Below are 27,242 nucleotides of genomic sequence, written 5' to 3'. Positions count from 1 at the left end.
ATGTGTGATCGGTGTTTTCAACTCCACTGTTATTTAACTAGCATGCCTGAACGGTAAATGTCCCTGGACGCCTGAAAGTAAATGAAATTTAAATTACAGGAGCAGTTGATTCCCTCCAAAGGCTCTTTTTTGTGTTAGCATGTGGTAACCGAGCAGATTTCCGGAGCCAAAATGGCGCTTGTGAAAGCTGGATTTTGTGGGACGCGCGGTGTGTGTGTGTGTGTGTGTGTGTGTGTGTGTGTGTGTGTGTGTTTGGCTGGGGCCCGCGGTGGCGTGTAACGGGTGACGGAGGTTTTTTTTTTTTTTTGGGATGCCAGCGCTGGGCTCCTCTTCGCCGCGGGTACCCACGCTGCTGGCGTCGCGTCGGGAGCGCAGGTGCGAGCTCGGCGGCGGAGTCAGCGCCGCGCGCCGGGATGCTAACGAAGCCGCGCTGCATACATTTGCAGATGATTAGCGAGACAGCCGAGCGCTAATAGCGGCCTCTCCGCTTCCTGCGTCTTCGCCGAGTCCGGGGCACCAACGCAGAGTATGACATCAGTCAGTCTCGCCGTTCTGCTGTTCGTTCAGATGCTGTTGCTTGGGGTTTGTTATTCGAGAGCAGCATGGGTTGTTTCTTTTTTTAGCCCCCCCCCCCCCCACAATTCTATCCATCCGTCTATTATCTGTACCCTCTTAGCCTGAGCAGGGTCGCTGGGGGTGCTGGAGCCCGTCCCAGCGTGCGTTGGGTGTAGGACGGAGTGTAGCACAGTGGGTAAGGAACTGGGCTTGTAACCGAAAGGTCGCAGGTTCGATTCCCGGGTGAGGACACTGCCGGTGTACCCTTGAGCAAGGTACTTAACCTGCATTGCTTCAGTATATATCCAGCTGTATAAATGGATACAATGTAAAATGCTATGTAAAAAGTTGTGTAAGTCGCTCTGGATAAGAGCGTCTGCTAAATGCCTGTAATGGGCGAGAGGAAGGAATACGCCCTGGACAGGCCGCCATCTTTCACAGGGCCTACAGCATCAGTGTTTGGGAACAGGAAGGATGTGTGTGTTTGTAAAACTGCTGTGTCACACACACAATTTGGCCATTGTGGAGTGCTCGCAGATGAATGCCCTTTGTCTGCGAAGTCAACTGCAGGTCGATAGACGAAGACGGTGAATTGTCTTCTGTGAAAGAAGTGACTAGTATAAATGGAATTTCCCTTCTACGTAATTTCTTAGGTGTTGTAGGCAGTGTAATTATTTTTATTGTGTGACAAGTTGGTACATATAAAAAGGTGTGCATATTTTAACATATTTGAACCCATGTTAAACTATTTTTGGAAGCCTCATCAAGTAGGCCGCCGGCTTGAGGCTTTAGGAAGGAACCTCGTAGTAATCCAACAGCACAGCCTTACATCTGCCTTACAGAGAGCACAGACCTGCCCGCAGAACACAGACCTGCCCGCAGAACACAGACCTGCCCCCAGAACACAGACCTGCCCGCAGAACACAAACCTGCCCCCAGAACACAAACCTGCCCCCAGAACACAGACCTGCCCCCAGAACACAGACCTGCCCCCAGAACGCAGACCTGCCCCAGAACACAAACCTGCCCCGAACCTTCCCAGAACACAGACCTGCCCAGACCAGCCTCCAGAACAAAAGCAGACAACCTGCCCCAGAACACAGACCTGCCCGCAGAACACAGACCTGCCCCCAGAACACAGACCTGCCCCCAGAACGCAGACCTGCCCCGAACACAACTGCCCCAACACAGACCTGCCCAGAACACAACCCGCCCAGAACACAGACCTGCCCCAGAACACAGACCTGCCCCAGAACACAGACACACTGGCCACTCGCAGAACACAAACCTGCCCCCAGAACACAGACCTCGCACCATGAAACAACGAGACCTGCACCGCCAGAACACAGACCTGCCCGCAGAACACAGACCTGCCCGCAGAACACAGACCTGCCCCCAGAACACAGACCTGCCCCCAGAACACAGACCTGCCCCCAGAACACAGACCTGCCCCCAGAACACAGACCTGCCCCCAGAACACAGACCTGCCCGCAGAACACAGACCTGCCCCCAGATCACAGACCTGCCGCAGACCGGACCGATGCCGGAACGCTGGAGACTCACCTCCCACTCCTGCACAAATGCCAGCACGAGCCGCGAAGTGACACTGCACCTAGGCTTTCTAAATTTGGGCTGAGCAGGGCAGCTCGACGGCCAAGGCGCCTCCCAGTCTACCAGGAGGGTCTTTATCTACCCACTGGAGGGGTCTTTATCTACCCACTGGAGGGGTCTTTATCTACCCACTGGAGGGGTCTTTATCTACCCACTGGAGGTTTCGAGTGACAGCACAGAGATTAGTCTCTGGCTGTCACTCCCAGGAGGCTATAAATAGACACTATTCAGCAAAATGGGGAAAAAATATATTGATAAATATTCATTTAAAAAAGCATACATTTAATAAAAGTACATGTATTATTACATGTATTAATATATGTATCTATGGTGTATGGAGGAAAGTTGTGTGTGTGTTTGTGCGTGTTTGTGTGGTTGTGTGTAAACACACATAATCTTTCTGTTTTCTGGTCAGTGCTCGGTTAATTTCATTAGATGTGACCTCTTGAACCGTGAAGAGCTCGCGGTCATGCGGGCGATTTGACCGCAGCGGGCTAACGGGCTAACGGGCTAATGGCCCTGCGGATTGCACAATGGCGGGCCTGTGAGCTTTCTGGAGCATTGCGACGGTTCCTTAAACAGAGCAGCCAAGCACAGAGTGAATGTCGCTTGCCCCCCCCCCCCCAATCCCAGCATGCTCTGCTGCCGCATTCGCACTCGATTGGGCTGTAATACTGGGGAGGTTTTCACCCCAAGGGGGGTGGGGTTTGGGGCGGGGGGGGGGGATGAGAGGAGGCCTCTGCTCACTCAGGATCAGCACGCATGCTGAGGAAGACGGGGGGTTGGACTTTTGGGGGGGGGGGCGGCTCGGACATACGCTATTGGTGTCTGTCAGGAGCAGGGAGGGCAGGACAGGACCCCGGCGGTCCCCTCAGCTGTCCACGCGGGTGCCTGAGGAAGGCGAGGCGAGGAGGGCGGGTCCCGACTGGTCATGTGACCGGGTGTAGCTGAGGGCGCGGGCGGGCGGGCGGGCTGGGACGTGCCTGAACACGCCCGCAGCGTTACTGAGCACTTCTCCCTTTCAGAGCACGCCCAGGCTGGCTGAGGATTACTCAAGCTGGCAGAGTCACACACACACACATATACACACACATACACACACACACATATACACATATACACACTCACACACACACACACACACACACACACACACACTCACACACACACAGACACACATATATACATACACACACTCACAGACACACACACACGCACACACATACACACAGGCACACGCACGCACACTCACAGACACACACATATACATACACACACTCACAGACACACACATACACACAGACACACATATACACGCACACTCACAGACACACACATATACATACACACACTCGCAGGCGCACACACAGTGAAGCATGCAGGCCAGCACACTCACATTCATATACACGCACCCTCATCCACGCACACACACACACTGATGCATGTAGGGCAACACACCAACACACAGGTACTAGTCGACTCAGACTTACCAGACTAAGGAACTGAACAGGGTTTATAGTTTTACAGACCAAAATATCCCCAAGAGATATTATCAGCCTTCTATTTATGAGTGCAGTACGTGTGTGTGCGCCCGTGTGCACGCATGTGCGCATGCCTGTGCATGTGTATGCACATACCTGTGCACGCGTGTGCGCATGCCTGTGCATGTGCATGCACATACCTGTGCACGCATGTGCGCATGCCTGTGCATGTGTATGCACATACCTGTGCACGCGTGCGCATGCCTGTGCATGTGTATGCACATACCTGTGCACGCGTGTGCGCATGCCTGTGCATGTGTATGCACATACCTGTGCACGCGTGTGCGCATGCCTGTGCATGTGCATGTTAGCTGACATCCTGCACCCTCCAGTGCAGACACACTTTCCCCCTGCGTCCGTGTCACAGCGCAGACGGTATCTGCTCCACCGCCAGTCAGCCGCAGACCAGATCGGCGGCTTTTATTACCCGTCTGGCCGCGGTGGAGCGAGCAGCGGTGGCGAGCGGGCAGGCGGGCGAGCTGGCAGGCATGCGGGCACACGCTGGCACCGAGCCCCTGATCTGACCCGCGATACCGCGCAGGAAAGGGGAGAGACGTCTGCGGCCCCGTCTGAAGCCCGCCGACGGAGGGCCTGGCGTCTGGGCGCTCTCTCTCTCTCTCTCTCACGCTTCCTCATCTCGGGAGGCTGAGGCCTCAGACGGCGATAGAGAGAAACCCGCCGGCCGTGTGAATCAGCCCCGCTGGGTTAGTCAGACCCGCTGGGTTAGTCAGCGCTGCTTTAATGTAAACATCAGCTCCCCCCCCTCCCCCCTTCTCTGAATCTCTCCATCTTCCCCTCTCCACATGCTTCCATGCCACCCTGGCCTGACTCGGGGATTTTGACGCTCTCTCTCTCTGTTGTGGCGTTGGGCGTTCTGCAGATAACGCGGCCGGGCCGGTGAGGATGTGGTCGAGGGGGGGGGGGCTGTTCCCGCTACGCTCGGCGGAGAGACTCGGACTCTTCCCCTTGTTTTCAGTCTTTCTCTGTCTGATCCATCCCACCTCTTTTCTTTTTCCCCCTCTCTCTTCATCCCTTTCCCGCCGCTGTCTAAACGTTCTTGATCTCATGCCCAGGACCCACTGGCAGACAACCCCCTCCCGCACCACTCGCCTCCCACCCTCCGCCTCCGCCACACTCATTTTCTTGGCATCGCCATGCTAGAAGCAGCCGGTAGACAGGCAGGCAGGTAACTCTGTTCTGGCCAAGGAGAGAGCAATGGAGAGAGAGATGTGGAGCAAGAGTGAAATCGCATGAGAGAGATGAAGATTGAGAGAGAGAAAATATGTGAAGATGGAGAGAGATATGGAGAGAGTGAGATGGCAGGAGAGTGATGGAGTGACAGAGAAAGATGAGAGAGATGGAGATGTAGAGAGATAGAGAGATGGAGATAGAGAGAGATTGAGATGAAGAGAGATAGAGAGAGGTGAAGATTGAGAGAGAAAAAGATGTGAAGACGGAGAGAGAGACGGCATGAGAAAGATGGAGAGACAGAGGAAGATGCAGATGGAAAGAGACAGAGGGAGATGGAGATGTAGAGAGACAGAGAGATGGAGATGCAGAGAGACAGACAGAGATAGAGATTGATAAAGATTGAGATGGAGAGAGACAGAGATAGAGATTGAGATGGACAGCGATAGAGATAGAGAGATAGAGATTGAGATGGAGAGCGATAGAGAGAGTGATATAGAGATAGAGGGAGAGAGTGATATAGAGATTAAGATGGAGAGAGATAGAGATTGAGATGGAGAGAGATATAGATTAAGATAGAGAGTGATAGAGATATAAAGATTGAGATGAGAGAGTGATAAGAGAGATAGAGATTGAGATGGAGAGTGATAGAGTGATGGAGAGAGATAGAAATTGAGATGGAGAGCGATAGAGAGAGAGAGATATAGAGATAGAGGGAGAAAGTGATAGAGAGAGATATATAGAGATAGAGGGAGAGAGATAGAGAGAGAGATATAGAGATAGAGGGAGAGAGATAGAGATTGAGATATAGAGATAGAGGGAGAGTGATAGAGTGATGGAGAGAGATAGAGATGGAGAGTGATAGAGAGAGAGATATAGAGATAGAGGGAGAGTGATAGAGAGACAGCAGTGTGAGTCACCGGTGAGCTCTCCCAGGTGAAGTACAGTCAGTGTTGTGGGAGCTCCAGCTGAGCGCTAAGTCCACATCGCGGCGCCGCCGCGGTCCGCCACACGCCGTCAGCAATCCACTTCCTGTGTCCGTGAGTCATCAGCGTTCCTCCAGCGAACGCCCTCTCGCCCATCAGTCACCTTTTCTTTTTTGCCGTTTGTTTTTTTTTTTCACGATCGGCGGCGGCGGCAGCGAAGCGTCACCTGAGTCAGCGAGGATCTGACGCGCGGGAGGCCCTCATCGGCCGCGCGAAGGCAGGTGACGCAGCGCGAGAGAGAGAGAGAGAAAAAAAAAACAACAACGCCGGCGTCGTTCCCAGCGATCTTCACCGTGTCCTGGCGGTGACATCACCGCGCTTTTACTGAGGAAACTCGGGGTCACGTGACCGTGACCCGCTGAGAGCAGACCCCTATGGTCTGTCGGTTCGGCGTGCGATACGCAGGTGCGCAGGTACGACGCGTTGCATCACGGTCGACGTTATGAATCCACTTTGATCCCACTCTGGTGAAGTCTCTCTTTCTAATGGGCATTTTCTTTCTGAGAAACAGTCGCCCAGGATAGACCCTCCTCACTACATGCATGTAGTCATTATCACAACATGCAGGCCGGTCCTGCCATTGTCTACTTTAACTGCCGTTCTGTAGTTCAAATGGTGAAGCGCTGAACTACAAAGCCAAACGTCTCATAAATGTGATTAAGTGCTGAAAACTACGCAGGCCAGAGGCATTAATAAGGTTGTCATTAACATACCTCATCATGAGCAAAAGCAAATGTTTGTGGGAACTCTATGAGTAGACACAATAATAAGCCTGTGAAAGGGACACACTCACGCGTGCGCGCGCACACACACACACACACACACACACACACAGACACACACACACACACACACACACACACACACACAGCCCAGATGTTTTGGGAGAGCCAGCGGACAGCGGTGAAACTGATGCAGTCGTTCACACGCATGCCCAGCCCCGCCCACTGTCATAGAAGAACACGGCCGATTGGCCAGGGTCCACAGGAAGCCGAAGGGACGGACGAGGCAGCCAAGTACCGTCATCGGTGTCATTAATTCACTCTTTTGCGTGCACACACACACACACACACACACACACATACGCACTCTCTCACACACACACACACACACACACATACGCACACACTCAAACGCACACTCACACACACACACACACGCACACACTCAGACGCACACACACACACATACGCACACACTCAGACGCACACACACTCACACACACACACGATTGGTCCAGTTCTCTCCAGAGGATGTGGACAGCCATACCCCAGAGCTCTGGTCCAATACAAATATGAACGCAGACCTCTGACAAAAACTGCTTATTCAGTAGGACCACGGAGTGCTAACAGCTGTGAGACAGGGAGAAGAGAACAACAACAGGACTTATTTATGGGACACGTCGGTAAAATGACCTAGTTTGTCATATTCTGCAAATAAACCTTGATTTTGAGTGGGGAGGAGGGGGTGCAGTGGGGGATCTTTGACAGAAAAGTCCAGAAGCACAATCTTTGGTGAGCAACTGGCCCTGCTGCTGGCTGCCCGTACCCCATAGCATTAGCAGCTAGCGTTGTCAGTGCGGAAATGCGTCATGTGATGCGGAATTTGTTGTCAGAATTGAAATTAGAGGGGAGGCGCGTCTTTTTTGTTGCTGGTAATTTCAGGGAAGGTTCTGTAAGCTTTTATTTTCATGTTTAGAGATGAAGACATTTGTTGATGGAAAAAATGGGGGAAACCAGTACCCTGTGTGCTGTTGGGGGTGGGGGGTGGGGGGGGTGGTGCTTGCCTTTGATACTGTGGGAAATTTCAGGATGATGAAATCAGTTCAAGATAATGGTAGGAAACTTTTTGCGGTAAACTACTGTAAATTCAGTTGCTCCTGTAATTCTCCTGCACTTTAAAACTGCTTGTGTGTACTGTATATGCGATTTAAGATGGTATGCGTTTCGGGGTGCTTTTGAGTTAAATGAAAGCATGCAAGTAACTTAATTCTGGTGTCAGGCCGACGTTTTTCAGTCGCAGTCAAGAAGGCCCGTGCTCTGCGGCTCAGACGTTCTTCTGGAATGTTCTTCAAGGGAACGTCGAAACGAGCAGAGAAAAAACAGTGACCCAATTATGTCCCACGTTTCCACTATGCAGGACGAGGGTGCCTTGTTCCGTGGTGACTTCCTGTTGACCTGTCTCCAGCTGTTTCAAACGTCACTTCCTGTTGACCTCTCCTGCTGTTTCGATCGCTTCCTGGCCACTTCCAGCTCAGGAAGAACGGCTTTCTTTTCCTGACTGGAAAAACTGCGGTTGCTCACCTCGTGTTGCTGCAGGCAGTAACTGCGTGACGTGATCTGCTACATAGACAGCGTATCCCTGTGAGTTATAGGACCTCTGGCAGTGAAACAGATGTGTGTTTGTTTGGGTCTCCTGCTACAGACTATTTTTTTATTTGTTCATTCCACCTGCTGCTTTGCAGCCCTGAAAATACTGTCAACCTGTCTGCCTCTTTTGAGATTGTACACGGTGGCTGTAGGTTGTAGAATATAAGATGCATAAAGAAAAAATAACTCCCTAAGTGTAGAGTGCAGAGAGTTCCATTGAATCTAGTTTGCCCATGGGCCAGTGCTGGTACCTCCAGGTATGGAGCCCAGGTAGCCGTTAGCCCTGCCAGAGGCTCCCTAACTGCCCAGCCTGCAGAGAGGAAGCGCCTCCTGACTCTCAGACACACCTCACCTCACCTCCTCGCCTCACCTCACCGCCTCACCTCCTCGCTTCACCTCACCGCCTCACCTCCTCGCCTCACCTCACCGCCTCACCTCCTCGCTTCACCTCACCGCCTCACCTGTGTTTCCCGCCACCGGGCAGCTCGCCCCCACCTCCCTCACCTGCTTCCCTGGAATTCAGGTCTACGGGAACCTGGATAATCCTCTTCCTGCTCGGATCCGTGCCCCGTGTTTTCCATCTCACCGCATCCTGCATGACCGCTTACAGTTCGAAGGGAACCTTCGTTCCAGCAGACTCTGAACTGACAAAATGGAAGGGAGGCCCACTTTTTAAAAAAATTTTAAAAAAAATTTTCTTTACATACTTTCTCGTCTGTAGTTAAGAACAGCGTAGAGTTTGATGACGAGAACCTGTCTTTCAGCCCGTCCCGGGTGGTGACGTCGCCCACACTCGGGAGCGACGGGAATACCGGGAGCGTCTGAGAACCAAACCCCCTGCAATCCAGAGCGCTGAGACATGAAAGAGCGGTTTCTGTTACAGCTGAGACGCTTCGGTTTGCATCATCTTCCTCTGTAGCGCTCCGAGGCTTCCTGCTGGCACCGCCTGGGGGGGGGGGTCTGGGGGGGCGTTTTCCCTAAACTGGCCCAGTCCTCTCGCCCCGCGACCCGCTAACATTCGGCGACCCTGGAGCCGCCTAACGCTCCGCTAGCGCCCGTAGCGCGTTAGCGGCGGGAGGCTCGCGCGGAGCAGGGCCGGGGGAAGACGGGGAAGGCAGGTGTTCCTTGAGCGTTGAGTCACCGCTTCTCAGGAAGCGCGTTGCATCACCCGAACCCGGTTCCGGTTCCAGAATCCCGCTCCTTTGTTTCTTCCCCCCCGAGCCTCTCCTCTGAGGACGTGAGAAATGTGCTCCGCGCGGCCTCGTTCTCCTCCTCCAACCCCACCCCCCCACCCCGTCAACACTTCCGCGGAAGGGAGAGTGAAATCCCTTTCGCCCAGTTCCGCTCGCTCTCGCGGAACTCTGTTCAAACACACGACCGGCGGTTACCGGCAACCCGCAGGTCTTCGGTTCCGCCGTTTGAATTTAAACACCAACTCCACTGACTGGTTTTTCTTCGGAATCACAAGATATGCCAGTGCGTGTATTCTAGTGAAGCCGGTGTATGTTTTGCCTTTAAAGTTTCGGGGGGGGGATTCAAGGCCAAAAACAATCAGTCGCTCTCCAAGTGTACGCTCGATCTGTTGGAGGACGTGGCCGCTCAGGGTGCTGTCTGGAGCCTGTGCTCTGAAATCGGTTGGGTTGCCTTGCCTGTGAGTTTGAGGCGGAGAGGCAAGCGCTTGTGTTGTGCGTACCTCTCCTTTACCTCCTGGAGCTGCAGATCTACATTACAGGCATTCAGCAGACACTCTTATCCAGAGCGACTTGCACAACGTACGTTTACATGGCATTTCCACTGCATCCATTTATACAGCCGGATATATACTGAAGCAGTGCAGGTTAAGTACCTCGCTCCAAGGGTACGACGGCAGTGTCCTACCTTTAGGTCACAAGACCAGTTCCTTACCCGTTATGCTACGCTGCCCGCCCACGCTATCTATCGATTAGCGGGTACGCTGCGCGTTGTACGCCCCCCTCACTCAGTCTTCGTTTCCCGCACACCTTCGCCGTGAGCATCACCGCGTGCCCTCGGCTGCTTTCGCGCACAGAAGCGCAGACGGCGTCAGGGACCTGCGCGTTTCGTGAAGGTATTTATTTACCCGTGACACTTTCCCGCTGTTCTCGAACCTGCGACTGCGCGGGTGAATCGCTCTCTGTCTGTGCTGCTTTCTGTCTGCTCTCCTCGGCAAAGTGATAAAAACTAATCTCCGTTTCCAAGCCCCGAAGTGATGTATTTAAGCTGAATGAGCGGTGCATGCTGGGAAGGGTCAAGAGTGCAGGTTGTCGGAAGGACTAAGAGAGCTTAGTCCAATGTCATTTTCCTTTAGTAGTGTTTTTATTTGTTTTTTTGAGCATGTAGGTTTAAAACAGAAAGTCAGATTGACTAATGCACCTACAAACTTGGGTGCCATGTCACGTTCGCAGAAACCTTAATGCACGCTGTGCGCACGTGTGTGTTGTAGGTGGTGTGAGGTGGTGTGTGTGTGTGCACTTGTGTGTGTGCGCATCTTGTTTGTATGGTGTGTGTGTGTGTGTGTTTTGTAATGGTGTGTGTTTTGTGTTGGTGTGTGTGTGTGTGTGCGTGTGTTTTGTAGTGGTGTGTGTGTTCGCGTGTTTTTAATGTGTGGTGTGTGTGTGTTTTGTATGTGTGTGTGTTTGTTTGGTGTGTGTTGTGTGTGTTTGTGTGTGTGTTTTGTAATGGTGTGTGTGTGTGTGTGTGTTGTAATGGTGTGTGTGTTTGTGTGTGTGTGTGTGTGTTTTGTAATGGTGTGTGTGTGTGCGCTGTGTGTTGTAATGGTGTGTGTGTGTGTGTGTGTGTGTGTGTGTGTGCACGTGTGTTTTGTAATGGTGTGTGTGTTTGTGTGTGTGTGTTTTGTGTGGTGTGTGTGTGTGTGTGTTTTGTAATGGTGTGTGTGTGTGTGTGTAGGTGTGTGTGTAGTAATGGTGTGTGTGTGTGTGTGTGTGTGTGTGTGTGTTTTGTAATGGTGTGTGTGTGTAGGTGTGTGTGTGTGTGTGTGTAGGTGTGTGTGTTTAGTAATGGTGTGTGTGTGTGTGTGTGTGTGTGTGTGCGCGTGCGTGTGCGCGTGCGCGTGCGCGTGCGCGTGTGTGTGTGTGTGTGTGTGTGTGTGTGTGTTTAGAGCTCACAGGGCATCTCTGAATTGCGTAAGCAGCCTTGCATCTCTCGCCTGCCCGATCTTGTCAGCCTGACATTTGGAGACATTTTAATGAGGCAAGATGAAGTCACCTCTACCTTCCTGCTGTCTCCTTCGGTTGATTTGTGTGTGTGTATGTGTGTGTCTGGGTGTGTGTGTGTGTGAGTGTGACTGGGTGTGTATGAGTATTTGTGTGTGTGTGTGTCTGTGTATTTGTGTGTCTGTGTGTGTGTCTGTGTATTTGTGTTGTGCAGTGGGGTTGAGGACGTCCTCTGATCGGGGGACAGCTGTCATATCTCCACGCCGCGTCCCTGCTGGAGGGGGGCCGCAGGGCGGTTTGGGGCGGGGTCACACCAGGCCCTGACTCCGGGGGACACTCCCCTTACCCCCGCTCGAGACTGAATCACAGGCTCCGAAGCGCCTTAGCTACCTCCCATTCGCCCGTTCCTCCTCCAGCCAAGGTCACTAATGCGCCCAATCCCGCGAGGGCCTTCGTTAAGCTTCGCTCCGGCCCGTACCGCTGAGAAGCTCCGTACCCCTGTGGGAAACCTGTACCCCTGGATGAGCCCTGTACCCCTGGAGAGCCCCGCTCTCTCCCTGCCATCTTTCTCCTGTGCCGTGCCCCTCGCTGTTCAATCCTCGGTGTATTTCCCCCCCCCCCCCCCATATTTACCCTCTGGGCTTCTACATGTAAAAAGTGAACTTTTTGTGAGCTTTATATGTTGTTTATTGTATCCCGCTGCAGTTAGCGGCTGTGTGATTTTGGGGGGTAGAGCAGTTAGCGGCTGTGTGATTTTGGGGGGTAGAGCAGTTAGCGGCTGTGTGATTTTGGGGGTAGAGCAGTTAGCGGCTGTGTGATTTTGGGGGGTAGAGCAGTTAGCGGCTGTGTGATTTTGGGGGTAGAGCAGTTAGCGGCTGTGTGATTTTGGGGGGTAGAGCAGTTAGCGGCTGTGTGATTTTGGGGGTAGAAGCAGTTAGCGGCTGTGTGATTTTGGGGGTAGAGCAGTTAGCGGCTGTGTGATTTTGGGGGTAGAAGCAGTTAGCGGCTGTGTGATTTTGGGGGTAGAGCAGTTAGCGGCTGTGTGATTTTGGGGGGTAGAGCAGTTAGCGGCTGTGTGATTTTGGGGGTAGAGCAGTTAGCGGCTGTGTGATTTTGGGGGTAGAGCAGTTAGCGGCTGTGTGATTTTGGGGGTAGAGCAGTTAGCGGCTGTGTGATTTTGGGGGTAGAGCAGTTAGCGGCTGTGTGATTTTGGGGGTAGAGCAGTTAGCGGCTGTGTGATTTTGGGGTAGAGCAGTTAGCGGCTGTGTGATTTTGGGGGTAGAGAGCTTAGCGGCTGTGTGATTTTGGGGGTAGAGCAGTTAGCGGCTGTGTGATTTTGGGGGGTAGAGCAGTTAGCGGCTGTGTGATTTTGGGGGGTAGAGCAGTTAGCGGCTGTGTGATTTTGGGGGGTAGAGCAGTTAGCGGCTGTGTGATTTTGGGGGGTAGAGCAGTTAGCGGCTGTGTGATTTTGGGGGGTAGAGCAGTTAGCGGCTGTGTGATTTTGGGGGGTAGAGCAGTTAGCGGCTGTGTGATTTTGGGGGTAGAGCAGTTAGCGGCTGTGTGATTTTGGGGGTAGAAGCGTCCCGTTGCTTTTTGTTGGTGCCGGTGACGTTCTCCTCGGAGGAGATGTGCCGCGGTTCCCCCCCCACTGGCTAGGACTCCACCTGTCCCACAATCCCCCTCTTCTGCTGGGTTCCTGGGGGTGGAGGGCTCAAAGCCGGCTCAGGGTTTCGGTGGTGGATGTGAAAGGACATCTTCCATATCGCTCTCTAATGGGCTCCCCCAGGCCTTTGACCTTTTCCCAGAGAGCACTCTGCCACCCCCTCCCCCACCCCCGAATCTGTGTGTGTGTGTGTGTGTGTGTGTGTGTGCGTGCGTGAGAGAGAGAGAGAGGGTGTGCATATGTGTGTGTGTGTGTGTGAGAGAGAGGGTGTGCATATGTGTGTGTGTGTGTGTGTGTGTGTGTGTGTGTGTGTGTGAGAGAGAGAGAGAGAGAGAGGTGTGCATATGTGTGTGTGTGTGTGTGAGAGAGAGAGGGGTGCGTGTGTGTGTGTGTGTGTGTGTGTGAGAGGGGGTGCATATATATGTGTGTGTGTGTGTGTGTGTGTGTGTGTGTGTGTGTGTGTGTGTGTGTGTGTGTGTGTGTGTGTGTGTGTGTGTGTGTGCGTGTCCACTGTAAACCGCAAGAGCATCACAACACATTATCAGTCTCTGCTTGACGACCAAGCCTGTAACTGCTGTAGAAAGCGAAGCAGCTTTTTTTTTTCCCTCTCTTTTCAATGTCATACTTTGGATCTATGTCCCCGTAGGATTTGTCAGTTGGGGTAATGCCTTTAGAAGTTTAGAAGTTAGGGATCTTCACCTCTCCACTCCAAAGGGCCCCCAAATGGCCTGGCGCCCCTCCCCAAGTCCAAATTCAGCTCCACCCCCAGCGTGGCTGAAACACGCCCAGGAAACACCCAGAGCCGATGCCCTGACATTTGCACCATAAGCAGATTTAACGGGGGTGGGGGAGTGGGGGGGTGGGGGGGATATCAGCGCTAACACTGACCGCTCTGCTAATCATTAGTGCATCGGAGAGCCTCAGGTGGGGTCATGTGACCTGGGCTGTTCTGCAGGAGGAAGTCACTGTCTGCAGAAGTAGAAAGAGAAGTGCAGTCACTTTATTGTTTTTCCCCTCCCTGCTTCCCTCCTTTTCTTTTTGCCTGTTTCTCGTGGGCCCTGCCACAGCGGCTCACTGTTGTTTACCGTGACTCCGCCTTTCCCACGCCCCGCTCCCGTCCCCAGCCCGACTCCGGCGTGCAGCCCCCCAAGAGGAACCGCCACGCCAGCGGACGCGTGTAACGAGCGGCGCCGACTCTGCTCTCGTCCGAGCTCAGGGTGAGAGAGGGGCAGAGAGTGGCGTTAGTTCTGCTGATACACACTTTCATGTTTCACTGCGTATCATTAATGTGTGGAGCTTCGTAGTTGTTAAACCAGGGCTGCCCAACCCTGCTTCGGCAGATCTGCCGTCCCGTAGGTTTACACTCCGACCCTAACTAAGCACACCTTACTCAACAGCTAGCGCAGGGCTGCCCAACCCTGTACCTGGAGATCTGCCGTCCTATAGGTTTTCACTCCAAGCCTAACAAAGCAACACCTCACTCAACAGCTGGAGATCTCACTGAGCTGCTAATTATTGGGTCAGGTGTGCCAGATTAGGGTTGAACTGAAAGCCCACAGGATGGTAGATCTCCAGGAACAGGGTTGGGCGGCCCTGTGCTTGGCATTGCTCGTTTATGATTCTTGCTTTATTGCAGCGGTGCCGGGAAATATCAAGGAAATTTGAATGGGAAAAAAAGTCTTCAGTGTAACTGAAACATAAAAATATACTCAGGGCTGTTTGCGGTTTCACTTGGCGACTGAACGATTTCACTCTTCAGTATTGTTTTTATGTTGTTGTTTGTTTGTTTCATTGCCCTGTTGCAGTTATTGCCCTGTCAGCGTATGGGTCCAGAGCTTTTTTTGGCTGAGTTGGCGGGTGTTCCGCTGGCGGTTTGGAGCGGCTAAATGAGGCTCTTTGCGAGAGCGAGCTGTCACTTTGTGCTTCGGTCCCCCGTGTGGAATTTGGGACAGTCGTGCGGAGCAGCGGTCAGAACTCCGGACCCAGGCCCCGATGGAATTATTGGCTGAAATTTTTGGCCCCCTTCCCCCCCCCCCCCCCCATTTTTTCTTTTCCGTTTTCATTTTTTTGGTCGAGTTTGGGGCCATTTCCATTTGACACCCTGCAATGTTGGATGTGTGCTGAAAGATGGCGGGAGTCTTCCTGCTGGGGTGGGTCACGCGGAGCTGCTGCTGTTTAGGGGGGGGGGGGGTTGAGTTGACTAATTTGTGTCATCGTGGGCGGAGACGATATTATGGCTCTCCATAACTGACCTTATTGTGTCCCATCTGGAAACCGCGGCAACCATCTCGGCCGCCGTCGTCGCTGGCTGGTAGCGCTGCGTCGCTAACGCGCGTAAGCGCTTCCGTGGCGGGGCTGGCGATTAGCGCGGATGGGTGAGCTCCGATCGGCCGAGAGATATTCGGTTAACGCCCACGCTTGGGGTCCCACCGCCCACGTTCCCCAAGCGCGTTCCCTTTGTCGATGTTCCCGAAACACGTTCCCGAGGAGCGTTCCCTTCGCCGATGTTCTGGAATGTCGGGTGCGGGGGGAGGGAACGGAATGAGCCCCCCGGGAGGACAGAACGGGCTGCCATCTCTGTCGTCATGGTTACCTGTTCACAAACAGTTCCCCTCCGTAACGTAACTGCCATTTGCTGTCCGTGTAAGAAGTCGCCCCCCCCCCCAAACAGAGCAACCCGGGCAGGGCCTTCTGTAGAGCAGACTGTCTGGGGCATGGGGTAATAGCTGAGGGTAACAGCTGAGGGTAACAGTTAGGGTACTACTTAGATGCTGAGGGTAATGGGTTAGGGTACTACCTTAGGGTAAAGGCTGAGGGTTATGGGTTAGGGTACTACCTTAGGGTAATGGCTGAGGGTAATGGGTTAGGGTACTACCTTAGGGTAATGGCTGAGGGTAATGGGTTAGGGTACTACCTTAGGGTAATGGCTGAGAGTAACGGTTGAGGGTAAAGGCTGAGGGTTATGGGTTAGGGTACTACCTTAGGCTAATGGCTGAGGGTAACAGTTGAGGTAATGGTTGGGTATACCTTAGGTATGTGAGGTAAGTTGAGTGTAAAGGCTGAGGGTAATTGCTGATGTCGAACATGGTCATCTTTATCCAATATTACAGCTGCTGTTGGACCATTAGAGCCAGAACCTCATTTTGAATGTATGATTTCATTACTTTATTATCATATCATATTTGTGAATTCCCACAGATAAATACAGTCCATGTAAAACAGATTTTAATTGAATCTGACAGCTTTTATCAGTGGAGCCCTGTTCATTTTCTGCTTCTGTTTCTATCCCTCCCTGCGCTCTGAGCGATAATCACATAGTCTTTTCTCTCCTCACTGGCTGTTTCACCCTCTTCTCTTCTTCTGTCCACTCTTTGTTTGAGTCTCTCTCCGTGTCTCTTCCCCTCCCATGTGAAATCTGAAATCCACAGTACCAGGTGTGCTAACTCTAACTGCCTCTCTGTCTGTCTGTCTGTCTTACAGGACACAGCCTTGGACCCGGGGGAGGACGTGGCCCTTCTGTCCGTCAGCTTTGAGGATGCGGAGGCCACCCAGGTGTTCCCCAAACTCTACCTGTCCCCCAGCATCGAGCAGTAAGTCCAGACCCTCCGCCCCTCCCAGAGTCCAGCCCAGTCCCTGCACGTGCCCAGCTCTGTACACTTTAACATGGCGTCCCGCCTCCCTGTCCTCACCCATCCATCATCCATTCAGCCGTGCTGCCATGGCGACGAGTGTCCTGCGTACGTTGCCTGTTTGTACATTTTACTGTCGGACCCCTTACACATATTTAGCTGTTAAAAACCATTTTATTTTATTTTTAAAATGGGTGTGGACAGACTGCCTTCATTTTTCCACTTTATTCAGAAGGGGGGGGGGGGTATGCGGAGATGGTTACAGATAGAGATGGGATCTCAGTACAGAAAGTGTCATGGTGGAGAATCGAACCCCTGGCACACAGGGGGATTCTTATGCTCACCTTTGTTGGGGGGTGTCAGGCCTGGTTTTTGCAAAAAAAAACTTTTCCTTTTTTTTGCGTGTTCTCTGTGAAGCGTCATTTGCGACAGTGTCCCCTGTAGAGAGTGCTATTCATATAAAATGGAATTGAGTTGGATGGAAGCTGCAATGCAAGGTCAGCCTTCAGGAAAAGTAGCCGCACCACGCTGCCCCTGTGGCTTGGTGGCTGGGAGGTGGTGCGCAGTCCTCGGGTCGGACAGCAACTCGTACGGTCTGAGGAGGACCTTGTGTGGCGCGTTCCTCAAAGGACCCGCCCAACCAACCGCTGGACTCGATTATCCGACCGACTTCCCCCTTCTGCCGCCTGCTTCCCCAAAAATGAACAGAATCGAGAACTTGCTCAACGTTTCCTAAAGCGTTTTCGTCTGGCTTTGCCGTTAGTCATCGTTTTGCATCTTTAAAAAAAGGAGTTAAATTTTTATGGAAAGAAAGAAAAAAATGTTCCATGCATTCTCGCCGTCCGACGAAAATAAATCTATGTTTGCTATATCGTAACGTGCGGTTCCTGCCACAAGTTCAGCCGACTCATTTTAGAATGATTTTGTATTTGAATAAGCTTTGTGGGGACAGTGTCCTGTGTGTTTGTTGTATTTGAATAAGCTTTGTGGGGACAGTGTCCTGTGTATTTGTTGTATTTGAATAAGCTTTGTGGGGACAGTGTCCTGTGTATTGTTGTATTTGAATAAGCTTTGGGCCTGTTCTTCTGCAGGCGCAGTCTGTACCTGTGTGTGTGTGTGTGTGATGTGTGCATGTGGGTGTGTTTTTGTCTGTGTCCGTGTGTGTGTGCAGTTTATGCATGTTTGTTGAAGCGTGTTTGTTGATATGCGTGTAATGACGTGTTTGTTGACGCGTTTATGTTGATGCATGTATATTCATGTGTGTATGTTAATGCGAGGGTGTTGACGTGCCTTTGCGGATTCATTCATGCGAGTGTGTTGAGTGATGCATGCGTGTTGGTGTATGTGCTTGTGCATTACAGCGATGTAGTCATATGTATGTGCGTGTTCATACGTGTGTGCTGCTACTCATGTTGGTTGCGGGGGTGTCAGGTGTGCAGTTCCGGGGGGGTGGAGGTGGGTTGGGGGGGGCTTCACCTGTCAGCCTGCACACCCAGACCCCCTCCCCCCAGTTTTGCCTCTCGAATAATCCTGCATGATGTTTATTTATGGGAGCACGCCCCGTCGCACCAGGTTAGGGGCGTGCAGCACCACCCTCTCCGTCTCCTATGCCCTCTCTCCCTCCCCCCTTTCTCTCTCTTCCCCCCCCCTCCCTCTCTCCTGTGCACAGATGTGGGAATATTCACACTGACAGGTTATTTTCTACCCCCGTCCCCCCTCCCCCTCCCCCTCGTCCCTCCCCCAACTCAAACATCTAAAAATACCATCATGAGATGACCTGTTCACATGATGGGGAGATGAAGTCCTCATCCAGGCTGAACTCGTTCACCCACGCTCTCTCTCTCCCTCTCTCTATCTCTCCCCCTCTCTCTCTCTCTCTCTCCCTCTCCCTCTCTCTCTCTCTGTCTCTGAGCTTCCTGGCGGGTTTCTGGTAGCTCAAACGCTCTCACTGCTAATCACATACGCGGGCTCTTTGCCGCACACGCAGAAGTGCATTTTCGACAGTTCCCCTCCACCCACTTAAGCCTGTGGTACATTAGGGTTGGGGTTCGGTTCGTTGAACTGTTTACCACTCTGTCAGCCAATCGGAAGAGGCCTCTCGTTCGCCGTTCTCATTGGTTAATTCCGCGTCAGTTTCCGGGTGCCGTCCCGGCTGTCTTGTGTGAAACTGTTTCTTTTGGACAAACAAACAAACATCTGGAGCCAAAGCAGCCTCTTAATACAATCACACCCCGAGGACTGTTCTGAATTTTTTGGGGGAATTCTCGTTAAAAAACGCTCTTCGGCGAACAGCCTAGTCCAGGCGGAAGGCGATGGTGATTTTTACGTTCGGCGCCGCTCCGTAGCGTTCCGCAGGAAGCAGCTCGCTCGCGCACGCAAACAAACAGAGACCGCCCTCCCCTCTCGCCCCGCTCGCCCCGTCAGGAGGAGTTCAGGTCACAGAACAAACTCTTCCTTCAGGGAACACTGAGCGCTGTCCCTGTTCTCATTTTCGCTGAACAAAATCATCCTGCAAAATCTAATTAATTAAAGATGGTATTTAAAATACTTTTTAAACTGCGCTGGCATCAAATTTAGTGTTCCTTTTTTTTTTTTTTTTTTGTTCGAAGAACAAAGGACGCTTGTGGAACTGGAACATGCGGATGTGGACGATGTTCCGTTGGGAGCGCAGTCTCAAGGTTACCTCTCGGGGGGGAGGGCAGTGGGGGGGTGGGGGGGAGACTCCAGATGAGCTGTCACACTACGGAGATGGACAGGGCCTGGCAGTGCCAGCCTCTGGGTGGCTGTTTTTAAACGCTGCCAGCCTCAATACCCTCGCCCAGCTACAAGGAGAAACGGGAAACGTGCCCTCTCTCCATCTCTCCCTCTCTCTCTCTCTGTGGCCACTTCAGTTTCTATCTACCTCACCCAAGGGGCATGGCAGTTCCATGATGCACTGGGGGGTGCATCTGACCTTGGCCGTGTGCTTGCTGCTGGAGTGACCACAGCGAGGTTCGAGCCCCCCCCACCCCCCCACCTCCCAGAGGAAGAAAGGATTGGACAGAACATGGCTCCAAGCGGCTAGACCCGGAGGGGAGGGGGGGGGGGGGGACGGACTGACATGGCAGCAGCTAGGTCCCGTGAGGACATCGGGACACACGGGAACCGGACAGTGAAGCGAGAATCAAGAACCCCACACAAACCCCCCACCCCCAATCTTAGCCCACCCCACCACGAGCCCCCCCCCACCATTTATCCACAGCATGTGAGTGTGTGTATGTGTGTGAGTGTGAGAGAGGCTGTGTGAGAGTGTACATGTGTGTGTGTCAGAATATGTGTGTGTGTGTAGGGACATGAGAGTGATGGAAATTGTGGAGGGGTCGGGTGAATGTGTGTGAATATTTGTGGTAGGGTGTACGTGTGTGTGTTACAATATGTGTGCGCGCGTGTACATGTGAGTGAGTGTGTGTTCGCACGCATGCGTGTGCGTGAGTGTGTGAGAGAGAGTGTGTGTGTGGGAGCGTGCGTGTGTGTGTGTGTGTGTGTGTGTGGGTGGGTGGGTGGGTGTGCGCACGCGCGTGTGTGTGTGTGTGTGCGCACGCATGCGTGTGAGTGAGTGCGTGCGTGCGTGCGTGTGCGTGTGTGTGTGTGTGTATGTGCGTGCGTGTGAGAGCACACCCCTGGAGGGTCCCGCTGTGTTTCTCTCTCTGTTCTGTTCTGTGTTTGGCTGCCGGAGCCCCAGATGCAGTAACTGTCCCTGCTCTGGAGCTCTGGAGGCCGGCCAAACAGATGGGCAGAATTCCCCCGGCCTCCTCCGGCACGGCCTTTCCTCCGCGTTCCCCCGGGCCTCCGCGCTCAGAGAGAGAGGAGGAGAGAGAGGAGAGGAGAGGAGGAGAGATGAGGGATAGAGAGAGAGAGGAGAGGGAGAGGAGAGAGAGAGAGGGAGGAGAGGAGAGAGAGAGAGAGGAGAGAGGGAGGGAGAGAGAGAGAGAGAGAGAGAGGGAGGAGGAGATGAGAGGGAGTATGGGGACTAAAGAGAGAAGCGCGCCCGCTGCAGATGCCGGTCCGCGTCTTTCCGCGCCGAACGACGTTCGAACGCGCGGCTGGCCAGATCCCGCCGAGCCGGCTCCTGCTGGCGTCAGCTGCCTTGGGGCGCGTCCCGTTGCGAGCGCCGTCCCTCCCGCGAGACGCCGGTTCCTCCTCGGCGTCACGGTGAGCTTGAAGAGGCGCGCCCTCGTCTGGGACGGTTCTTGCCGCGGATGCTCCTGGGAGAGATGAGGGCTGTGCCCGTGCGAAGGTCCGGATGTTTTATCACGGCTGTCCTGGAGTTGTTCGCAGTTGAACTGATTTATTCCGCCTGAAGCTTTTTTGTCGCCCAAACTTTTTGAACTGAATAAATCTTTTGGGGGCGTCGGCGCAAAAAGCGCTCTGCTCGTCTTCCGCTCCCCTACCCCCCAGATCTTTCCCACGCGTTCCTCCCCAGTCGACGTCGCGTTCGCGCGCGCAAACTTCGCCGTTACATAAAGCTTCCGCGTGGGCGTCGACAGACCCCCCCCCAGGAAGCGGAGAACGTTCAGCCCGCTCCTCCTCAGCGGGCCGCCTCTGTGGGTGTTCTTGTGTCCTCGAATTCTGCGCTGGCTGTCCCGGGGAGAGCGAGGCGGGGCGGGGCGGGGCGGTGCGGCTCAGAGGGAGGGGCCAGGGGTCTCCGGTTTAGGCGTCCCATCCCTCTGGAAGCCACGTTCACACCCCGCTGCCCCCCCCCCCGAGCTCTAATGAGCGTCACACATGGTGGGGGTGCCCTGCTTGACCTCCCAGCTCTGGTCCGTTCTCACGCTGTCTCTGACCGCCCCCCCCCCACATACCCCCACTCCCATATCCGCATCCTCTACCTGAGTCACACTGCAATTAATCTCTGCCACTTCCTCTTGGGGGTGGGGGGTGGGGGGGGGGGTCAGCATGCCCATGTGTCACAACAGGCCAGTGGGTGGAGTTTGTGGGGGGGTCCTCAGATGGGTCACTGTGTGAGTGTGCGGAGCTGCAGAGCGAAGCGCTGCGTCTTTCTGTGCAGGCAGCTGGGACAGCCGTGGGGTCCTCGCCAGTGCTCTTGTGTGGCACCTTGAGAGAATGGCGATGGAAGCCAGCTGTAAACCACTCTGTGAATGTCAGGCCTTACCCCCACTTTTATGGCCAACTGCCTCCCCAAAAACAAGGAGAACCGCTCAGTGTTTTCTGAGCTACGCCCAGTAGAACTACAGCCAGAGACCTTTGGGTGGTTGAAGACCAGGCTTGACTCAGAGCTGCCGATTCCGTGGACAGGAGGCGGAAAGGATGAGCCTGGATTGGGCTGAAAGGTCAGGTGGTCCTCAAAACAATCCTGTGATCTTTTCTGTGTTCAGATTGGAGGAGAAATGAAAGCATCAGCAGTGTTGTGTACGCACACAGTGCCTCTCAGCGTCAGAGACCGTGTTCATTCTACCTGCTTTACCCCCTTTTCTCACCTTTTTTTCCCTGCCCGGAAAGGTTGGCTCTCTAAAATTGGCGATCGCAGGATTTACAGCTTGGTGTGAAAAGGATGTGGGCTTCCTGGGGATTGTTTGCTTATAAAAAATAAAAAAAAAACACTTCCCAGCAAGTCCCAGTGTGGATTCAACCCCGCAACCTCAGCTATCTGCTGTTTACTTTCACCTGCGCTTTGTCCCCCGCTGTCCGTGCCGCCGGGTGACTCACGCGCTACACAAACACTCCAGGAACAACGCGCTTCTGTGCGAGGAGCCCGTTAGTCACTTCCCAGCGCGCGACGGTGTCCACAGCGGAAAGGAATCTGATTATGGGGGGGGACTGGGGCCCTGCGTTCTTCGGAACGCGCCGGTTTGCCTTCCCCGGAATTTCTCTGTAAGGAGATCTCTGGACCCGCGCGGGCAGGGCAGGGCATGGCGTGGCACGGCGCGGGCGTTCCCAGGCCCTGGCATCGAGGGCTCTGTTTGCCTTCCGTTTATGGCGTGCCTCGATAGCGGCTCTTTCTGTGGAAGTAGGGGGAGAGGGGGCGGGGCGGGGCGCTGCTGACGCAAGCCTACGCCCCGGCGCTCTTTCGTCAGCCCCTTCCGGAATGTTCTGCCCGTGCGCGGTGCGGCCGACCCCAAACTGAGGCGCGTTTCCTGTTGCGTTTGCACGGGAACGCCAACCAGCGTCCCCCCGCTGCCGTGCTGGGGGGGACGAATGCGTCTCCTTGGCAACGGGGACGATGGCTTTGGAGAGCAAGGTCGAGGGCCTGAGGCTGTTGCTCTCGCGGGGGGGCTGCCGGCTAACGCTTAGCCCCGCGGCGCGCTACCTGCCACTGCTAGCGTTATTTAACCCTGTGAGGCGTGCGGTTACAGTCATGTGTTTAGAATTAGAATGCTCTTAACTGAACGTTCTAATGCTGATGTCACAATCGCTGCTGGAAAATTGAAAGCAGTGGAGTTCTAGAAGCCTGACTCGGAATTTAGGGAGAGAGAATACATTCCAAAAATCCTTCGGTTCAAAGTGGTCGATTCAAGGCTGGGGGTCAGTGGCATTTTCAGTTGAGGAAATGCGCTGAGATTCGGTTCATGAGTTGGAACAATGCTCGAGAGGTTTCAGTTCAAGAATTTAATTTTCAGTTCATTACCTGAGCTGACTGATTTGAAATGGTATTTACACCCCAACCTTGTTCAGGTTGGACCAGCTCATTTTATTTTATTTTTCTCTCGGGTTCCTAGTGAAGGACAAACACTGAACGGTTTGCGGTTACGTTTGGAGTGGTCTGGCGGGCCGATGAACAGTTTTGGTCGGTGCGGTTCGTTTGTTGTAACTTCCCCATTGGACGCCGCTCCCAGTGCTGACGGAAACCCACTCCAGCACTGAGATTACCCACAATGCAGCTCTCGGGCCACGGCCAGCCACCGCGGGGCGCCGCTGAGCGAACGCGGTGCGCGCGGAAACCACAGCCCGCCTCTGCAAGCGAGAGCGTGGGAGGGGCCAAACTCGCCCTTACTGACACAATCGGGAAACTGCGGCCTACCTTCCACTTCACCAGAAGTCCCACTGATAGGGTGGCTTTTTCAGACGGGGAGCCTGTGTTTATCGGCGCTGGTCTGATTCATTGGGATCACAGCACCGCTGCCTGCTGAGGTGCCTCAATCTGGCGGAGTTTCAAATTATTCCTGAACGACCTGTTTTATGTTTTAATTGTTGCGGTGCAACAAGCCGCTTGCCTCATAAATGTTTCGAATGTCTGGGTTTGTCAGACTCTTGTCTTTTTCTAGCTGTCGTTCCAGCTCATTTCTTGATTAGATGTAGAGTTGTTCAAAAGCAGGCCTTTCTGAATTTGTCCCCTGTTTCCTTGTTTGCTTAAGATTTGGCTTGGTGGTGTTGCCTTGACTGTGTGTGTGTGTTTGTGTGTGTGTGTCTGCTTGTGTGTTTGTGTGTGTGTACATGTGTGTGTGTGTGTGTGTGTATGTGTGTGTGTTGTGTGTTGTTTGGGATTATTAAGGTCGGATGCTCCTGCTTGGTGGCAATTCTCGTTATTGAACCCTTGGATGTGCTGACACTGCTGACACGAACAATGTCCTCATTCAGCGCGTTGTTCTGAGGACCAATGATCACTCTTTGGTGCCCTGGAAGAGAGAGCTCCATTCTCGGATGCTGCTCTCGAGCCTGTCAGGCGCTACGATATCTGTCTGTGTGATCGATCCCTATCGCTGGATCGCACGCTTTGATTTCTCATTTGGGTGGGGTGACTGAGACGGCGGTTTTATCGGGGCGCGGTGGTTTGACGTTGGGCCTTTGTAGGCGTTGACAAGCGTCTTCTGGAGTTTGGTCGGGGCGGTTCCGTGAGTCGACGGCCAGACCGCGCTGGGACACGTGTCCGTCTGAAGCGTCTGGAAAAAGCTCTGTGTGTGTGTGTGTGTGTGTGTGTGCGAGAGAGAGTGTGTGTGTGTGTGTGAGTGTGAGAGTGTGTGGTGTGTGTGTGTGTGTGAGAGAGTGTGTGTGTGTGTGTGTGAGGAGTGTGTGTGTGAGTGTGAGTGTGGGGAGTGTGAGTGTGGTGAGGTGTGTGTGTGTGTGTGGTGTGGTGTGAGTGTGGAGTGTGAGTGGTGTGTGAGTGTGTGTGATGTGGGTGGAGTGTGAGTGTGTGTGTGTGTGAGTGTGAGTGTGTAGTGTGTGTGAGTGTGTGTGTGTGTGTGTGATGTGTGGTGTGTGTGTGGTGTGTGAGTGTGTGGTGTGTGTGTGGTGGTGTGATGTGTGTGTGTGTGATGTGTGTGTGTGTGTGGTGTGTGTGTGTGTGTGTGAGTGTGTGTGTGTGTGTGTGTGTGAGTGTGTGTGTGTGTGTGTGTGTGTGTGTGTGTGCGCTGCTCCACCAGCTAACAGCTGTCTGGACTGATGGTGCTGAAAGCTGACACACGCATAGGAATCATACACTCCATTCACACACACACACTCACACACACACACACGTACACACACCCACACACTCCTCACACACACACACACACACGACACCACCTTCACACACACACATCCTCCTCACACACACCACCAACATCCCGACACACACCCCATCCCACACACACAATGCATGATATCATCCACACCAACATCACACATCACGCACACACACACATACATGTGGAGCCATGTCTTAGCCATGGGTTACCTGTGGAGAGCTTGTGGGTGAATACACAGGCGAAAGGTACATCTAACGGTGCTTATGATGTGCAGTGGTAGACCTCTTCTGCTATACGGTGGGTTTTTTCCCCCAGGGAAAGCCAGATAACTTGGAAGCAGGAACGCACCAGTAGGCTGCAGCGTCTCATCAAGACAGGATTTCACCATATCACACCTCCATCTGTTTTACGTTGTTAGGATTGGAACCGACGTTGTTCTTCTGAATACTGGAACGGCGCGGGGCTGTGCGCGGAAATGAAGCGGTCTAATGGAAGCCCGGTGTTATTACTGTACGTAGATGCGGTCTGTGAGTCACCGGGACGTACATACGGGGGGGGGGTTGCTGTTGTTGCGGAAAAGATCGCCACTTCTTCGCACTGGACTCCATATTAATGAGATCTGCCAGTGAGTCAGGCTCGTTTGAGTGAATTGATCCGCATCTGCTGTTCGCTTCCAAGACTACGCCCCCCCCCCCCCCTCCCCCTTCGTCCCCCCCACCCCACCCACTGGAGTTACCGTAGCAACGGCAGGCCCCAGTTCCACGCCATTTTCCAGCAGAGGTGTTGCCCAATCGGACACCTTCCTGGAAAATCTCACCACTGCTCTGACAGCTGAGCCCAGTGCAACCCATCAGCTGACCACATGTGATTATGATGTCATCGCTAAGCCCCTCCCACCTGTGGTCGGGGCTTGGGTCAGTAGGAGGATGAGTCTCCTGATCTTCAGCACCTCACTCTTTTTGGAGTTTTTTTTTTTTTTTTTCAAACCAGTTTAATTTCCTGTTGTCTGGCAGGTATCAGGCTTGTTTATTCTGCTTGAGTATTTTTATCTTTATCTTTTTTATTTGATGTTGGGAGAGTACAGGTAGAGGATTGTGGGGAGGGCTGTCTTCCTGCAGACTCGAGATTCTCCAGGGTCGTTACTGACTCGGGGGAAACCTCCCTGGCAAGGCTTCACGCAGAAACATCAGTCGCCTTTCAGATGGTGTGTCAGCGGGAGATCTCTCCCGAACTCGGCTTTCTCTCCGACGGGAGGTTGCGGGTTTGAATCCCGGCTGTGCTGATTTGCCCTGAGGCCTTGTGTGTGTGTGTGTGTGTGTGTGTGTGTGTGTGTGTCCTTAACTTTAATGGCTCCTGCTAAGCTGAACACGCAGACGGCGTAGGAGAAGCCAAACGCTAAATGCTAACAGCGCCGAGCGGCTTTGAGCCGACCGACGCGGCGGTAACCGTGGCGACCCTCAGCACGGTCCTAAGCTCTGCGAAAAACCCCTCCTTCGGCCGTGGTGCTTTGAGCGGCGCTGCCAGGACCCCCTGTCCCCTCCCCGCCCCCCCTACCCCTGCCCCGGCCCCGGCCCAGAATACCGAGCGCGGCTAAAACCCGGGTTACTGAGCGCCTCGTCGCTAACGCTAACGGCGACTTCCTGATTGAAGCGCGGGGAATAATACGCGGGGAGTAATGGACTGAAAAAAGGCCTCTTAACGAGGAGGGGGAAACGGCGGAGTGAGCGCGCGGCGTGAGTCACCCTGCCAGCTCGACGGCACGTCAGCTTCAGGGAATCATTACGCTGTTATTTATTATTTTATTCTTGTTTATAATTATACTTATTATTATTACGAACACACACTCACACAGAATATTGCCTCTCGGTTTTGCCTTAAGGAAAGCGAACATCAAATGGTCCGTCCCCCCCCCCCCCCGCTCGATATTATCATGCTGTATTGTGGGTTACTGTTAGCGTCCACCCCAGAAAAATCCGAAAGCAAATTTCCTGTTTGTTGTCTCCCCCTCCGCCCACCCCACCCCCCCAAAAGCTGAATTGAGATATCTACGTCCTTGTGGTGGGGGATC

At 53.5% G+C, this 27,242-nt stretch overlaps 1 protein-coding gene across 1 annotated transcript in view; it reads left to right on the top strand.

The window, feature by feature from the left end:
* Positions 1–27,242, top strand: part of babam2 (BRISC and BRCA1 A complex member 2) — a 95,416-nt gene that overhangs the window by 56,588 nt on the left and 11,586 nt on the right. The window contains 1 exon segment of the mRNA XM_064303401.1: positions 16,585–16,694. Within this exon segment, the coding sequence (XP_064159471.1) occupies positions 16,585–16,694 (110 nt within the window).

Source organism: Anguilla rostrata, chromosome 1, assembly GCF_018555375.3.
Source record: "Anguilla rostrata isolate EN2019 chromosome 1, ASM1855537v3, whole genome shotgun sequence".
NCBI lineage: Eukaryota > Metazoa > Chordata > Actinopteri > Anguilliformes > Anguillidae > Anguilla > Anguilla rostrata.
The sequence above is the reverse complement of the archived record's forward strand: the minus strand, read 5'-3'. Positions and strand labels throughout refer to the sequence as shown.